Genomic DNA, 18,823 nt, shown 5'->3' on the forward strand with positions numbered 1-18,823 from the left:
GCTTTGACAAAGGACTCTCATTTATTTCCCAAGACTTATGATTGATTTCTTATGTGGATGCTAAAACCACAAATCTTATAAACTGATACTGTATATGATGTGACTGATTTTTTTCAGCACCTGTATACTTACAGGTTCTTTAAGTTAAGCTAGCTAATTGTATTGGGGACTTATAAAACCAGCTCCTTGAGGAGGAGGAAGTCTTAGGTCTCAATTTTTTCAAGAGATTAGAGATTCAATACTTGAATTTTAGGTATACAGTGAAAGAAACAAACTATTTGAATTAATTTCATTTACATGGGGGAAAAAAAATCTAGATTCTTTAAAAGTCCAAAAATTCACAGAAATTTTGCTGAAATGTATAGTGAGAAATATTTTTTTAAAAAATCCTTTTCACTTTTAGGGCATTAAAATTAAAATGCGAAAATTTATCTATACAGGTTGTTATGAGAACGTTATGCAAACAATCTTAGATTTTACTTTAAAGAATTAATATAGGAGCAGATAGGTGGCGTAGTGGATAGAGCACCAGCCCTGAAGTTAGAAAGACCTGAGTTCAAATTTGATCTCAGACACTTAACACTTCCTAGCTATGTGACCCTGAGCAAGTCACTTAACCCCAATTGCTCAGGGAAAAAAAAAAAAAAAAAAAAAGGATTAATATAGTGAACTTGGCTTTTGGAGGTGACTGACAGACAATACTTTCTAGTTTTTTGCCAGAGGCTCATAACAGAAGATAATATTTGAATCACCCAGTTAAAAGTTTTTTTCAGGAAAGGATTTTACAAATCTTCAATTACCAAATAAATAATTGAAAACATTTATTGTTTATTTTCAAAATGTAACTACAATATGTTAAGGAAGACCTAGCTTAACAGCAATTTATGGGGAAAATTTAAGTTGCTTTTCTTTTTTTTAAGGACAGAAGAAAAAAGAAAAGTGATACTATTTGGGGATTATTTCACAGAGTACTTAGGAAGGGGGGAAGTATTTATAATACTGACTTAATAGGAAATGCAAAGAATGGCAAAAGGATGAGATACTTCAAATGAACTTAATTCATTTCAACCAATATTTATTAAGTATTTACTATAAAAAGAGCACTATGCTACAGGGCTAGATTTTGTCACTTTTTAAAATTTAACTAAAAGTTGAATTAAACTAATTTACCAATCTAATTAATTTCTGAATTTATCATGTCACAGAAGAAGCTAGAATGAATTATGAAAACAAAAAAAAATTAGCAAAGAAAAAGTTGAGAAGCATGAGAGAAGCTTTTAAGAAAATGAGCACTTAATTTCACAACTCAATACATTTGTAGAAGAGTACTTGAAGGAAGTGACAAAAAAAAAATCAGGCTAAATTTTATATAATAGGAAAGAAGGCTTCAGAAAGATCTAAAAAAATGATAGTATAATGATAAAGGAAGACTCTTTTAGAGAAGGCATCTCAAGAGGGATAGAATACTCCTGAAATTGAAAATAAGAATACAATAGTAAATTATTCCCAAAAGATGAAGCAGAAATGACTAGAGACTAGTAATTATGCAAAGAACTCTTCAATGAGACCAGAATTTAAAAAACAAAAAAAACCCACCACCACCACCACCACCACCACCACCACCACCACCACCACCACCACCACCACCACCACCACCACCACCACCACCACCACCACCACCACCACCGCAGCCACAACCCAAACTCTAATTAAGTAGTATTTTCAAAGATTTAGATTAGTGGTTAGATGAAAAGGAGAGAAATGAAAGAACAAGGTAAAGATGAATAATATAAGTAACTTTAATTCCATTCTGCTACTTCTGAATTAAAATACCCCATTCCCCCAAACTGTTTCACAATACCTTTTCTAATCAACCTATTTTCTTGTATCAGCTAGACTCAGCACAAAGAAGCAAACTATTTCAGGATAGGATGGGTAGAAAGTAGGTTGGCAATATGGCCAAGTTGGCCTAAGAGCTGGGTGCTGATAAGTGTCTAGGGGTAATGAAGATTAACAGGGGCTCAGGCACTTATATAAAGCAGAGTTGAGACAAGAACAGTTATCATTGGGGATGACCTTAAGTTGAAGAAGAGTGGCCAAGCAATCTAGCTGATTCAAGTTACCTAACCCAATGCTGAATATCAAGAGTTTGATAAAAGTTGCTTTCAGAAATTCTGAAAAATCATTACTTGTTAAAGATGAATCAGATGGTCTTAAAAATCCAAGATTCCAGACAATTGTAAAAAATTTAACCACAGAAACTTAAGGATTTTTACAGATGAAGAAAACTAAATTCTCAACAAATTAAATGACTCTTTCCACTAAACTATGATGCTTCCCTTAAAAAGTCTGTTTAAAAATAAGAAGTGTTCTGAATTTTAGAGAAAAACATCATTTAAACATTTATTATTTTTAATATGTAAAATCTAATTTAATATCATTCTGTATTTCTTTTTTGTTAAGATTTATGAAATTTTTGGCATAAGGGAACTCTCCTGGAGCAAATTATCTCCATACATATATATCTTCAAATACTCTGCAATTTACAGTTTAAGAACTGCCTGTGGCACTGAGAGATTAAGTGATTATTTGTCCAAATCCCTGCCAGTATGTATGAAAGAGAACTCAGATCTTTCTGATCTAGGGTCAATCAACACTATGCTACATTTCTTCTTTATTTAAGACTATTTAATAATTGGTTAGTTAAAAAATGTTTCTTTAAAAGAACTAGGCAAATGAAATTATTTTTATTAAATTAGGATTTAGGAGCTAAGGAAATATAACTTTAATATCTAAAAAAATCTTACTTGATAAGCAGCAATGATCATAAAATTAATTTAGATATTAAGTTTGTACTGATAGCAATTATTTGTCTCCACTGAAATCAAAGGTATATAAAGGGCTTCTATTTAAAGGTATCACGATGCATAATTACATCTAATCTGCAATCAAAGAATTCTGAGTAAACAGTTCCTAAGAGTATTATATCAATATCATCTCAAAAACTTGGTGTGGGTACTTTAATTTGAGCATTCCAATATCTGGAAAATCTTTCAGGGTCCAACTGGGTATAGAACTATTCCTAAGTCTGAAATATATGCTAAGATTGAAAACTAAGTCATTTTAGGATAGATGTATAAAGCATTTTATTTTCCTATAAAAACATAGGACACATTAACAGAGAAATGTAATAAAGGGCTCATCTATTTTTCTACAGCTAGAATTCATAGAAAACAAGTTATTACCTTAGTGTTTGTAAATATTTTCCCAAATGTTCGGCACAGGCGCCAGAAAAATCTGGAGAATTCATGGACGCAGGCAGTTGAAGCAACATTGATTTTACCAACTATTTCTATGAGTTGTGGTAACCTGAATATAGAAAAGGAAAAAAAAAAAACCCAAAACATGTATTATAAATCATGTTCTGTTTCCTTGCTAAAATGAGAGATGAAATATTGTACCTTTGTCTCTACAATTTTATCCCACTTCTCATTTTACTTCTGATAGCATAATGAAAGGGAAAGTGGCTTAGTTTAGTCCTGGACCACTTAAAAGTGCTTTAGAATTTATCAGTGTTAGGTATTCCCTCCACTGATGAAGGCAGCAACTCATTCATGCCTACCCATCCCACAAACTTCTTGTACCATTTATTTTGATAGCTGTTATTCTTAAGCATCCCATTCATTCATTCATCTATCTATAACTTAACCCAGTCTACTATGATTCCAATGAATACCAAGGTTGCAAGTTTAGTTCATGCATAAAACTACTAGAAAAATAAATCAAGAGTGCCTAACTGGTATGATAATATAACATCTTCACAGACAAAAAAACGAAGACATCCATAAATCAACAGAGGCCTTCCCACTTAAGGTAATCAACATCATTTTGCAATAACAATAAGAATTCATCATAAATTCTAATAGGAAGCAATAATAATCTTTACTATCAATATTAAGTTGATTGGCCAATTAGGACACTGGTTTTATGACTAGAATTGCCCCCTATAATCTTGTTTCACATCACATTATGTTTTCAAAAAATTAACAAGCAATATTTTAAAGGGCATGCTTTAACCAACTTTTTAATTAAGTTTGGGTCTAACATCCTTTGGTGGTGGAGTTAAAAATTTTTTTTTTTTTTTTTGCAAAGCTTGAAGCATTTTAAGATGTCTGATTTTTAAAAATAAAGGAAAATTTACTACATCATGAACATCAAGGGCCTTTTGACTAGTGATGATTGTAGATTTGGATCCTGAAAAATCTAATTATGAGTAGTGTGAAACTAGCTAAAAATTTGCTTAGAAATTGTTCTTTGATGTGCCAAAAAAAAAAAAAAAAAAAAAAAAAAAAGTCACCTGAGTGGGTGATATCTAGTCCAGATTTTCAGGCTATTCTTAAATTCATGATTATCTACTTCACTTCTGAATAATCTAGTCATTTTACTTTTTTAGCTAGAGGGAGGGAAAACTAATGGACTTAAACAAGTAGATTTCACCACTTTCTGGGTTGAAGTTTCTTGGGATGAAGGGGAGAATATTATGTTGAAACTTAGTGGAGGGGCAGCTTGTTGGTGTAGTAGATAGACCACCAGCCCTGAAGTCAGGAGGATCTGAGTTCAAATCTGACCTCAGACACTTAACACCTTCTAGCTGTGTGACCCTGGGCAAGTCACTTAACCCCAATTGCTTCAGCAAAAAAAAAAAAAAAAAAAAAAAAAGAAGAAGAAGAAGAAACAGTGGAAACAGACAAACTTACAGCTGATTCACTACCCAGAGTAAGCTCTCCCAGCCTGTTGTACCCTCATGCTCAAGTTGATGGTCATAAAGTTGTAGCAGCACAGCTAATTGCTCACGACTCCCAATGATGGTGGCCACATCCTGAAGAGGTGACACAGGACGAGGGAACCTAGTCACTATAAATGAAAAAAGCCACACACACAAAAAATAATATGAAAGAAGTGAATATGAACTCAGGGGTTTAGATGCAATTTTTTTTTTTTTTACAAGGAGGAAAAACATTTCCATTAACTTTTTTCAGTGCTATATATTACATTTCCTATTATAAATATAAATTTTAAAAATGAAAGTGGGAATTTCTACATATTATAATAATTTATTTTGGCATAACTTCAGACACATATTTATTAAATGCATTTTATCCACATGGTATTCATATGTCATTTTTAGTCTACATTGGAATGAGAGACACAGTTAAACAAATAAGTCTGAAATCTGAACAACAAAATAAATTTGAAATTATGTGAACATTAGTCTATAGGTAAATGGTCCTTTGATGACTAATGATTGGTTATCTAGTCTTCTTACATTTTTTCCACTCACAAACCCTTTTTTGTCCAAGAAAGTTTTAAAGTAACCCCAGATATGTAGATATATTAAAAAGGTATACAAATCAAACATTTGCTGATAATAAATGATACTTTTGTGACTCCCCACATTTAATTATGAGACCCTATATGGAGTCACAAACCAGAGTTTAAGAAGCTGGAGCCTAGAAAATGTCAAACTTATTGACATTTGATATTATTAGTTAGCCAAATAAAATCCAAAAACAAAGATTGTATTGATCCTTAATACTACAAATATTTGTTGAATGATAAAAAGTTTTAAAAATGCATGTATATCAGAGCATTTGTGAGGGAGATAAGAGGGACTCTTCTTATCTATCTTACCTACACTGGCATCAGCAACAAAATTGATAGGTGAAGTGTGAATGAACCTAACTGTGGACTCATTTGGGAAGATCTGAGTGTCTCTGCACTGCTATAGCTCCAACAAGTTATCCAATCAAAGAAGAGGTTCAGAGGAGATGGAAATTGCCACATGGCATAACCTCTGAATGACCTGGAGCTCCCTTTGTATAACAGTGAAAAAGATCTAAATAAAGGGTCTTTTTTTCATTTCATGTACTTCTTATTCTCTGACTAAAATTTCACTCCAATATTTTTTTTTTTTTTTTTTTTTTTAAAGGTGAATAAGGACCTTATCTTTAGAGGAAGTATTGGCAATATCTTTTGAACTTTTAAAATGTGCTTCAACTAAAATATGTTACTTTGGAGGTGGAGAAAGAGGGAAAAACCTCTGGAAACTACTCTGACCAACCTATTATTGAATCTACTTATATATTAACTCAAATCACATAGAATGACACAATAACATTTTTTTCTCCTCCCATATCTTACTGAACATAAGAAGATATAGGCAGGGAAAGAAGAAGGAAAGAAGAAATTACTATACGCCTCTCAACATGGTACCAAGAAAAATCAAATGAACTTTTTCAGACTCAGATATATTATTAATGGAAGGGAACTAAACTGTCCAAATGAGAAACACAAATCTAATTTAGTGGTGCAATGGTGACTTTATGAGAAGAATAAAAAGAAATTATGAAAAAATATAAAGAGGCTTATCTATCCATGATGAAGCCATAAACTTTAAATATTCTATGACCATAGAATCACACACCACTCATACATTAAAAAATAACAAGAGTGACTTCTGGAATATTTAAGCAATAATTACTTGAGATATTAGGTTTTTAATAATATATATCTTTCTCCCAAAATCTATTAAGTTCAATACCTTCAATCTGTGGCACTTCACCTTGGAGCTTCACTTTGCTTGAGAAAGGTGCATTCTGTAGCACCAATGCGAACAATGAAGGAATCAAGGACTGCAAGGCGGAAAGATACATATGAAGCTTATGTTCATCCAGTCCATGCTCTCCTTCCTGAAACACAAGGAAGGTAATTTTAGTCTTTGGAAATCACCTTACAAACAGAACATTTTTACAAATTTACACTATAATTCTCAAACAAGATATCCACAAAGCTTTTTCTGCACTTCTAGATGTGTCAAAGCACGAAGTGGTATAAAGGCAATAAAACCATTCTTTGCTCAGAAAAACAGTATTAAATAGATTTTAATATCTTGAAGGATATTTGTGGGGGTTTCATTTTTTGGAATTCTTCCACAATTTAGGCAGCAGAATTTGAGACAAGTCAAAGAATATCTTGTAATTGCGAAACTTTTCAAGTAAAATAGTTTCCTTTTCCTGTTGATCATCTATTAATTTGCTGACATATAATATTTGTTAGCACTGTACTAAAAAGTGAAGAAAATTTTTAAAAGAAGGAACCAGAGAGAAAAGAAAAAAGTAAAAAATGGGGAAAAAGTAACTGTCATACAAAGAGATGTAAGCGCCTGGAGGAAAAGAATCATTGTATATGAAAATGTATGAAAGCTTACAAAAATATACTACGAATATACATGTAAGAGTTAACTCAAGTGAAAAGATATTCTACTGTCCTAAATATAGTAAATTAGGTTTCTAAAACTGAAAAGCTGAATATGGAATCATCTCGTATGAGACAAAAATTAAAATTCTAAAGTTACCAGGTGCTAGGTTTTTTTTTTTTTTTTTTTTTTAAATAAATAATGTTTTTGGGAGATAAGATAACTAATTCTAAATAATAAAATTTTGAAAACAGAAGTTTAGGTAGTTCCAATTATCTATGATCAGATACTTAATAAAAGAACCTTACAGGAATCCTGTTAACACAGGTTTCAAATATTAAAAGAAAAAAAGCCCAAAACTATATCCTATATTTTAAATAAGTATGCATTACAATTTCTCCTATCTAATTCCACAACATGGCAGAGTAAAGAGAATAATCGAATTAGAATTAGACAACCTGATTTTTAAACCCAGTTCAAGTTGCTGACTCATTGTTGGAAAAAGACTACAGTTACACACCTGTCATCCCTGTTGAGCCTCAGAATTATCCACTAAAAAACAGGGTTAATATCCTTATCTATATCACAAGGATTGCTGTATAGAAAGTGTAAAGAACTCTATACATATGAGCTATAAGGATGGCAACACACTTTTCTTAACCCAAGACAGGATTAACTTAACCTTTATTGTTCTTTGCATTCAGCAAGGTGTAAAGGAGGAAGAGAGAAGAATTATTCTTTATGGATTGGGGAGGACAGTCTAACCTCTAAAATATAAATAATGGAAATAGACAAATACTTACTAATAAAACTATTTAAACTGAAAGGAAATCATTACACCACTTCTGGAAGATATCCTAGAGATCTTGACATAAAAGTAGTCCAGAAATTAATCCCAACTATTTTTTACTTCTCATTACATAGTAAGAGTGAAAAAATAAATTTTAAAAATGAGAATAAAATACTGCATTAAAATAGTAATCTAGTGCAGTAAAAAGTATATTATCTTTATCAACTAACAAGGCTTAGAAACAACTCATTTCACAATGTCCAAGTATAAAACACTTCCATTCTAGTAAGAGAATCTTGCAGCTGAGGAGTGATACAGAAGTTATTTGGGAAGTGAACAATTAAAGAACAGCTGAGAAGAGGACTGGGTCAGTCAGTTTACTAAGGAGAGTTGAATATATATATATATATATATATATATATATATATATATATATATATATATATATATATATATATATATATATATATATATATATATATATATAATTAATACATTCTATGAAATGTTCTTTACTAACTATATGTTAAGCTTCCATTAAAAAAATTGAGTAATTAAATCACCTACCCTGAGAAGTTTTTCAATTTTATTTAGAAGTGTAGGAATAAGATGAGACTGCAAATTTCCAAGCTCTGTCGTCCAAGCAGCATAGGCAGGTAAAAATACTTGATGTGTTGCACTAACTACTCTTTCTGAGGGATCACCCAAGGCTGAGAGCAGAAGTTCAAAACCCTATTAAAAGCAGATGGGAATAACATTTGATGATAGGAAAAATAAAGTAAAACTTATGCCTTAAATTGATTAAGAACACAGATTAAATCAAATATTTCAAATATTATCTGAGACTTGGGGAAAAAACCTCTTTCATAATAACCAAAGAAAATAATTTTCAATCTAAAAGTATACCTGTTGGTATTTATCTGGATCATCAATGTATCCCATAATAATACCAAGGCTTTTGATTACAGCTTCTCGTACTAAATCTGCTTTATCTTCCATTAGCATCTGCTGCAACATGGAGAGAACCAAGGAGCTACGGATTTCTTTCTGCAAGTAAAAATAAGTATATTCTTGATATTTACATCCAACTGTATGTATTCATAGAGCTGTGAACTATGACTTTATTGGCTGAAGTTTTTTTTCCCCCTCCTTGAATAACATCACACTCATTATACACACACACACACACACACACACACACACACACACACACACACACACACACACAGATTTTTATACAACTGTAGTACTTTCTAATTGTGGTACGGTAAGTAGTGACTTTTCACAATTTTTCAATATTATTGTATCATAATGCTATATAAATTAATACAGGAAAGGAAAATAAATGGTTGCTGTTATAAATGGGCAGCAGTAACTTCAGGATCCTGTTACTATTTATATGTCAGCTAGAAAATGAAAAAAAATTTTTAATTGATTTTATAATTATAACTTTTTTTGGACAGTACATATGCATAGGTAATTTTTTACAACATTATCCCTTGTACTCCCTTCTGTTTCAAATTTTCCCCTCCACCCTCTCCCCTAGATGTCAGGGAGTCCCATACATGTTAAATACATTATAGTATATCCTAGATACAATATATATATATGCAGAATCAAAGTTTTTGTTTCACAGGAAGAATTGGATTCAGAAGGTAAAAATAACCTGGGAAGAAAAACAAAAGTGCAAACAGTTTACACTCATTTCCCAGTGTTCCTTCTCTGGGTGTAGCTGATTCTGTCCATCATTGATCAATTGGATCTGAGTTAGATCTTCTCTTTGTCAAAGATATCCACTTCCATCAGAATACATCCTCATACAGTACCGTTGTTCAAGTGTATAATGATCTCTTGGTTCTGCTCATTTCACTCAGCATCAGTTCATGTAAGTCTCTCCAAGCCTCTCTGTATTCATCCTGCTGGTCATTTCTTACAGAACAATAATATTCCATAACGTTCTCATACCATAATTTACCCAACCATTCTCCAATTGATGGACATTCATTCATTTTTCAGTTTCTAGCCACTACAAAAAGGGCTGCCACAAACATTTTGGCACATATAGGTCCCTTTCCCTTCTTTAGTATTTCCTTGGGATATAAGCCTAGTTGTAGCACTGCTGGCTCAAACGGTATGCATGGTTTGATAACTTTTTGGGCAGAATTCCAGATTGCTCTCCATAATGGTTAGATTCTTTCACAACTCCACCAACAATGCATCAGTGTCCCAGTTTTCCCACATCCTCTCCAACATTTTTTCCTGTCATCTTAGCCGATCTGACAGGTATGTAGTGGTATCTCAGAGTTGTCTTAATTTGCATTTGTCTGATCAATAGTGAGTTGGAACACTCTTTCAATATGAGTGGAAATAGTTTCAATTTCATCATCTGAAAATTGTCTGTTCATATCCTTTGACCATTTATCAATTGGAGAATGGCTTGATTTCTTATAAATTAGAGTCAATTCTCTGTATATTTTGGAGATGAGGCCTTTATCAGAACCTTTAACTGTAAAAATGTCTTCCCAATTTGTTACTTCCCTTCTAATCTTGTTTGCATAAAAGCTTTTTAATTTGATGTAATCAAAATTTTCTATTTTGTGATCAATAATGATCTCTAGTTCTCCTTTGGTCAAAAATTCCTTCCTCCTCCACAAGTCTGAGAGGTAAACTATCCTAGGATCCTCTAATTTATTTATGATCTCATTCTTTATGTCTAAATCATGGACCCATTTTAATCTGATCTTGGTATGTGGTGTTAAGTGTGGGTCCATGCCTAATTTCTGCCATACTAATTTCCAGTTTTCCCAGCAGTTTTTGTAAAATAATGAATTCTTATCTCAAAAGTTGGGATCTTTGGGTTTATCAAACACTAGATTGCTATAGTTATTCACTATTTTGTCCTGTGAACCTAACCTATGCCACTGATCAACCAGTCTATTTCTTAGCCAATACCAAATGGTTTTGGTAAATGCTGCTTTATAGTATAACTTTAGATCAGGTACAGCTAGGCTGCCTTCATTTGATTTTTTTTTTCATTAATTCCCTTGAAATTCTCGACCTTTTGTTCTTCCATATGAATTTTGTTGCTATTTTTTCTAGGTCATTAAAATAGTTTCTTGGGAGTCTGATTGGCAAAGCACTAAATAAATAGATTAGTTTAGGGAGTATTGTCATCTTTATTATTTTCACTCATCCTATCCAAGAGCACTTAATATTTTTCCAATTATTTAAATTTGACTTTATTTTTGTGGTAAGTGTTTTGTAATTTTGCTCATATAATTCCTGACTTTCCTTTGGTAGATAGATTCCCAAATATTTTATACTATTGACAGTTGAGAAAGTGAAAATGTGAATGATTCTCTTTCAATCCTAGAAAAAAATTGCCTACAGGAAAAAATTATGAAGTTTGAGGTATGCAAATTATGAGGAAATTACAAAGATTCTCCTCTTGTTTTTGAAAAAACAGAAGATAAAAGTAGCGACCTAAAAATACAACCAGGAGAAAAAGTTATGATATGGACTAGCACACAGAGTTAGGAAGGCCTAGATTCAAGTTTTACCTCTAAAGCATACTGACTATATAAATCTGGGAATTCTTGAAGAGACTAAGTTGCATTTTGAAACACTTAAGAACTCTGATAAACTGATTTCAGAAGACCTATGATGACTACCTCCTGAGAAAGAAGCAATGGACTTAGGCTTCAAAATAACACATATTTTTGGAAATGGATAATGCAGGAAATTGTTTTGCTTGATTATGCAAATTTGCTTAAAAGTTTTTATTTTTCTCTTTTTTCCTCAATGGGGGTGGGGAGGAAGGAGAAAAACATTTTTTTAAAATTTAAATAAAAAAAAAAAAATTAAATTTCAAGACTGATATGCATTGGTAGGAGTTTCCTGAGACTTATGCTAATGGTATCATGCCTCATAATGGAAACATGTCTCATTCCCAAAGAAACCCTTCTCTCTTTTGAATATAGACATGAGGGGAATGAGTGTAAATACTCAGATAACTTCTTACTTGAGTATAGCTATTCCTTTAAGTTCTAATAGCCAGAAATCATAATGCTACTCCTTGATATTCTAGCTTTTTTTGTTTTTAACTGGTTAAGATACTGGTTCTAATAATTTTGAAATATCTTATAATATCCACTATTTAAAAGTTTTGGTTTTTTTTTTTAAAGTTTTTATATGGCTATTTTAACTATCATGCCATCTCAGGAAAAGGAATTACCAACATAATTTTACTCTATGTATTACTAATATTATTATTATTAATTTGCTAGAGTTATGGATCTCTGAATCCACTGGTATAGGAAACCAGGCATAGATACTCCTTCCAATTAAGGCAGCTAAGTAATGGGCACTGAGATGACTTGTCAAGGGTCCTAAAGATAACAATTTAAGAGGTAGAATTCGAATGTAGATTGTCCTGCCTTAAAGGATGGCTTTTTTATCCACCATGCCATACTGACTCATTATTATTAAAATTTGGCCATTTATTAAAATGTTTGAATTTCAACTCAGTTTTAGTTTCTTCTGGTTTTTTTTTTTTTTTTTTTTTTTTGGCTAAACTTGATTATTATCACCTCATGATCAAATCAAAGCAGAAAAAGTGAGCTTTCTTAAAAATATACTAAGACTCAATGAATGATAAGATATAGATATATAGTGAAGTTCATTAGAGTAGGAATCCATTTGAAGCCTGTGAAATACTTCTCAGAATCCTTGGTTTAATCATTGAGAGTTTTATGTAAACCAAAATACTTAGGTAGAATTATATACAATTTGGAGTATCATCCAAATTTTTAGTTATTATCAATGCTTTCCCAATCCCTAATGAAAACAAAAGGAATTTTTATTTACAGTTGAAATAATTGTTCCCATTCCTTATAAGCTCTTATGTGGGAACTTAATTACATTTTGATCCTAAAGTTTCTGCATCACTATAGTGCCTAAGAAGTTTGCTACAATAACACTTTTCCAGCCCTATTTCTATTTGAAGGTAGAAAAGTAGTTCTCTTTAAAGCCAAGTTTGTTTCTCTTAACTTATGACTGTTTTCCCCTTATTAAAAAAATGAGATTTCTGTAGATTTACCTCATAACTAGGTGATCGTACAGGAGACTGTATTGTCTGAATGTTAAAAGAAATTTGTAGTGCAATTAGGCTGTGCTATAATAGAATAAACTCCCTTAGACCTATTCAGACCATTTTAAATTTTATTTTCTTTGAACTATGTCTTTTCTCTAATATTAAATAATGGCATAATTGAATCTAAATTAATCAGAATTCTTAGAGATTTAAATAAGTTGAATTTCCAGACTGATTTAGCTACCCTTTGAATTTCAGCCCTTTTGAGAATTTTTCAAAAATTTATCAGTTTGTCAATTCTGATGGATCTGATTCTTTTCAACAATGAATGCATCCAGAAAGAGGACTGTCAGGACTGAATGTAGATCAGGACATAGTTTTTTCATCTTTTTTGTTGTTTGCTTGCTTTTTGTTTTTCTCTTCTTATCCTGATTTTTCTTGTGGACATACATCTAGAATAACTGTACATGTTTAACACATATTGGATTACTTATTGTCAAAAGGGAGAGAGAAAAATTTAAAACACAAGGTTTTACAGGGGGTGAGTTTTGAAAACTATTTTTGCAGGTATATTGAAAATAAAAAGCTATGTTTAAAAAACAAGAAGAAAAAACATATTAGTATATTTTCAATTTAAGCAAATTAAAAAAAATGTTTTAGTAATAAAATCTTCTTAGATCATAGTTCTTGGTACTATTGTCATATGGATCTTTTCTCTCTGGTTTCATTTTTATTTCTCCTAAAGAAATGAGCTAAAGGAGTCAAGATCAGAATCCACAAGCAATTATTTGTTACAAATACTTGCAAATCAATGATTTATGGTGATATCAAAGGACTATTATCCAAGTACAGAGATTTGTTAAGAAAAATAAAAATAAAAATTCTTACAGGAAGGTAAGGTGCTAAGGCTCCACAGGATTCAGCCACTAGAAGTCGTCTTTCTGGGTATTTGTGATTAATCTAGAGCAATAAAATGCAAGGGAAGAAACAATGAGTGATAAGCTTTCACTTTTCACTACAGGTTAGTGAATTTTTTGATATATCTCTAAGTTTAATTTTAAATTATTATGATATACAGAATTCACATATGCTTTATAAGATTAATTTAACAGGTAATTGAACTTTCTTTGTATGCTAGTTATTTTTGTAACTGATTTTCACTAAAATTTGTATTATTCACTTTTGAATAGGCTAAGACTTTCCAATTGCTGGCCTATGAACCTATGAAAAACTTTAGAGAGAAAGAACTAAATTTAAAAAAAATTTAACAAAGAAACTGGATTCAAGAGGAACCCATGGTGACACTTCATATGATCACAGGATTTAGAAAGTAGAAAGAGGCCTGGATTATTAGATATTCTTAAATTAGAGATTAAGGAGTTTCAGCAAAATTGGGAATAGAACTAAGATGTATTCACTCTCTGCTCTCTTAGTAAAATGGGGAAATCTAGTAATGTCCTTAAAAAGAAAGTTCTGTTACTAAATATTATAGAATATATTTAGGCTTTAGGGGTTGTTTGCTCAAGAGTTTTTTATTTTTTGCTTTTTATTTTTGAGAGTAAGATTCCAGGGTCAGATTGTATCCACTATTAAAAGACCAGACTAGTTCACTATGGAAAAGTTCATTACTAATGATTGTGAGGTGAAAAAATTTTTGGCCTTAGAAATTCATAAAATTAAAAAAATATAAAATAGCCCTTAGTATTGTATAGTTGCCTCTTTGGTATTCCTGTAAGAGTCAGAAAAAAAAGGGGTAGTAGGTGTTAAAGGTGAGTTTTTATGGCGTTTATAAACATTGATTTATATTACTTTGATAGAGCTAGGTTCATCACAGTGGTGTTTGGTTCTAATCATATCTAACTCATTTTAAAGAAGTTTTGCTTTGTATTTGTACTCATAATGAAAAGAACTCAGGACAATTACTGTCTATTCAAAAATTATTCTGTGATAGAAGGGCATATAATTACTAAATCTCATGTAAATAATTATAGAAACATAATAATAAATAAAACTCCAACACAGCTAATTACCTGTTCCCAACATTGTGGCAAAAGCTCAGCTTCTACACGTGTTGGTCCAACATGGCGTGCAAATGCAACACAACCAGTCAGTATCATCTGTCTGAAAGTACAAATCAAAAGATGGAAATATGTGAAATGGTATATTGATTCCACTAGGCAGAACTAGACCAGAAAGTTGAAAATATGAAGACATAGATTTTATTTCAATATGAGAAAGAAGTTTATAGTAGAATATTCCAATAATGGAACAGGCAGCTTCATGAAATAGTGAGCTTCTTGTCACTGGAACAGTTTAAAAGTTGAATGATCAGAAATGTTACAGAAGGAACTTCTGCATAGAGTGAAAAAGTTGGATGAAATTTTAGGATTTGAGGATTCTATGGTTATATGAAATGCCCAGTGTTTCTATATCCACTATGAAAAACCATTCAGAGTCTCATTCAAACACAGTTTGTGTTTTTTGATTAGTCAATCAACCAGCATTTATTAAAGTGCTCACTATGTGCCAGGCATGATGCTAAGCACTGAGAATACAAAGAAAGGCAAAAGACAAAACAAAAAGAATAACACCTATTCTGAAGGAATTCACAACATAATGGGAGAGACATTTCTTTGCAAACAAGAAATATTCAAGATAAAATTAGATATAATCATCAAAGGGAGGGCATGAGCATTAAGGAGAGGTCAAAAAAGTTTCTTATAGAAGTTGGGATTTTTGATGAGACTTAAAAAGAATCCAGGAAAGATAGGAAGATGAGGATAGAGAACTCCAGGCAGGAGATAGTTGGTGAAAATGTCTGGATTAAGGAGATGCAGTATTATATGGAAAGGTGGCAAATGATTCTGGTTCACAGGCTATATGATGAAGAGCAAGATGATAAACAGCATTAAAAGTCAAAGAGAGGATTTTATATTTTTTCTTAGAGGTAATAAGGAGTCACTGGAATTTACTGAGTTTAGGGGGAAGGGAAGGGAAGAGGAAAATGATATGGCTGGACCTGTACTTTAGGAAGATTATTTTGCAATTGAGTGGAAGAGGTTGGAGTGGGGAAAGACCAGTCAGCAAAGTTAATCCAATAGTCTAGAAGAGAGATAATGAGGGCATGCAACACAGTAGTGGCAGTATCAGAAGACAGAAAGGGAAAAAAGACAGGATTTGACAAGTGACTGGATTTTGGAATTGGTGATCACAATCGACAATAGTTTTAATAATTCATTTAGTCAAATTGTGCTTTTTTTAAAAATTAAAAATCTTTTTAAAGAAATCCAATTTTTTTTTTTTTTTGGCTTCTACCCCATCTTCCCAACAACAACAAGAAACCTATGCAACAAGTATGCATAGTCTAAGAAAACAAATTCATGTGTTGTCCATGTCCAAAAATCATGTCTCAAACTGCCCTGAGTTCATCACTTTCTGATCAGGAAGTGGGTAACATGTCTCATCATGAGTCCTCTGGAATGCTATTGATTACTGAACAGATTAGTTCTTATGTCTTTCAAAGTTATTTTTGTTTTGTTTTTCACAATTTCACTGTACAAAATGTCCTAGTTTTGCTCATTTTCTTTATTCAAGTCTTCCCAAGTGTCTCTGAAACTGTCCCCTTTATAATTTCTTACAGTACAATGGCATTCCATATCTATCCAAATTTTCTTATCCACTTCAGAACTGATAAGTATTCCCTTACTTTCTAGTTCATTGCCACCACAAAAAGAGCTGTTAGAAACAGTTTTTGTACATATAAGTTATATCTCTCTTTAATTTCTTTGGGGTAGCAACCTACAAGTGGGTCACTGAGTATGCAGTTTAATAACTTCTTGGGCATAGTTCCACACTGTTTTCCAGAACGGCTAGACCAGTTCAACTTTTTAACAATGGTACATTATTCTATCTCCTCCCTACAATCCTATAGGATGAATCTGTCATTTTCTGTATTTTCCTTTTATTAACTTTGTCATTATAATAGGTGTGAGATAGAATTGGAGAGTTGCTTTAATTTAAATATCTCTAAATATTTGTGATATCAGGCATTTTGTATATGATCACTGATGGCTTAATGAGTATTTTAGATATTATCTAAATATTATCACTTAACAAATGCGGATGTAGTAAATATGACAGATTGGAGTATCTTCATTTTCCTAATCCCATTCCTAACAAAATTGCTAGGTAGGAAAGTGTTAATTAAACCTATAGCTGTCAACACTGATCCATTTCCTCCACTCACATATACTGTCCATAATGTATCTTCTTTCTTCTGTATAGTTCCACTTTTTTTTTTTTTTCAGGAGTTTAATATGCCCATTGCCTTCACTTTTAGCCAAATATTTTTATATAATATATCAATTTGTTGTCACTATCATCAATGCCAGAAAATACCTTGAAGGTTCAAAAAAATTGAATCAGATCCCAAACAACAAACCCAATTACATAAATCCATGTGATCTCTGATCAATATATTTCCTAATATTCCTTAAAGTATTAGCACTTTATAAAGCCACAGATTTAGAAGTGCAGGGGGCCTTAAGTGATCATCTAGTCAAACTTCTTCATTCTGATGATGAAGAAATTGAGGACCAAAAATGTTAAAGGATTTACCCAAGATCCAGTATCCTACTTCATGGTAGAATACAAGACCTGAGTTTGAATCTAGCACCTGAAACTTAGCTATTTAACCTAAGATCATGATCGATTCAGCTTATTTCTTTTGGCTACTGCTTCCTAATCTTTAAAGAAGGGATAAAGTTATTTAGATAATGTGTATAAAACATTTTTCAAATCTTTATGTACTATTAAGTATGAGTTAAGTAACTTATTATCATTTTCCATCCTGTGTCTTTATGCTACATGAAAGTCATTACTGATTACTTAAGAGCCTATAATGCTCCAAGATTTACAACATTCTTATTTAAAATAAAAGATGAATCTGCTCTAGGGAGTAGCTTGAGATCATTGAAAATGCTTGTGAAATTTCCCAAATGCAATCATACTTGAATATGCTGACTTAAAGCTTTAAAAGGGCTAGCTGAATTTTATGTCGAATTTTTCTATCTCTTTATCTTTGGCAAGAGATGATGATGATGGGATTCTGATCGTTTCCCTGAGTCTACTCTAGCCCAAACCTGCCTCTCTCTATCTCTGAGCCCCACAGAAATCATTAATCATGGGTTTACTAGAACAGTAAGCAGCCAGCATATTGTGTGATCACATCACTAGGCTGCCACTTGAAGGTTACCACAAATACAACATAGAAATCAGGCAATAAGAAAGTAGCATCAACAGGATGTCAAAGAGGACACTAGGCAGCAAACTGCAATAAAGGATACTGTGTTTCTAGGACTTTGTGGTGAACCCCTATACTGTCTCCCTCTCTTTGCAGGATGCCTCATGATGAAGTGAATGGCTATAGGGAGGATTTTTTTTTTTTTTTGAGGCTTTCTAAACCTTAAAAAGATGCCAACATGGTATATAATGGAGAGAGGAGAGGGAAAGGAAGACAGGGAGGGAGGGAGAGAGAGAATATATATTAAGTACAGTGAAGGTTACTTGAGATATGATGTGTAAAAGAAGGTTGTCTTGAAAGTTTTAAGAAACTTAGGGACAGCTAGGTGGCTGGATAGAGGACCAGCCCTGAAGTCAGGAGGGCCTGAAATCAATCTAGTCTCAG

General features: G+C 32.2%; 1 protein-coding gene across 4 annotated transcripts in view; it reads right to left on the minus strand.

The window, feature by feature from the left end:
• RELCH (RAB11 binding and LisH domain, coiled-coil and HEAT repeat containing) overlaps positions 1 to 18,823 on the minus strand; it is a 123,437-nt gene that overhangs the window by 37,581 nt on the left and 67,033 nt on the right. For all 4 annotated transcript variants that reach the window (XM_074279036.1, XM_074279037.1, XM_074279035.1 and 1 more), the window contains 7 exons: positions 15,168 to 15,258; positions 14,026 to 14,097; positions 8,952 to 9,092; positions 8,613 to 8,777; positions 6,602 to 6,749; positions 4,758 to 4,914; positions 3,246 to 3,369 (listed from right to left, as the gene is read on the minus strand). In XM_074279036.1, coding sequence (XP_074135137.1) covers positions 3,246 to 3,369; positions 4,758 to 4,914; positions 6,602 to 6,749; positions 8,613 to 8,777; positions 8,952 to 9,092; positions 14,026 to 14,097; positions 15,168 to 15,258 — 898 coding nt within the window. The remainder of the gene's footprint in view (positions 1 to 3,245; positions 3,370 to 4,757; positions 4,915 to 6,601; positions 6,750 to 8,612; positions 8,778 to 8,951; positions 9,093 to 14,025; positions 14,098 to 15,167; positions 15,259 to 18,823) is intronic.

The sequence above is a fragment of the Sminthopsis crassicaudata genome, chromosome 1 (genome assembly GCF_048593235.1).
Source record: "Sminthopsis crassicaudata isolate SCR6 chromosome 1, ASM4859323v1, whole genome shotgun sequence".
Taxonomy (NCBI): Eukaryota; Metazoa; Chordata; class Mammalia; order Dasyuromorphia; family Dasyuridae; genus Sminthopsis; species Sminthopsis crassicaudata.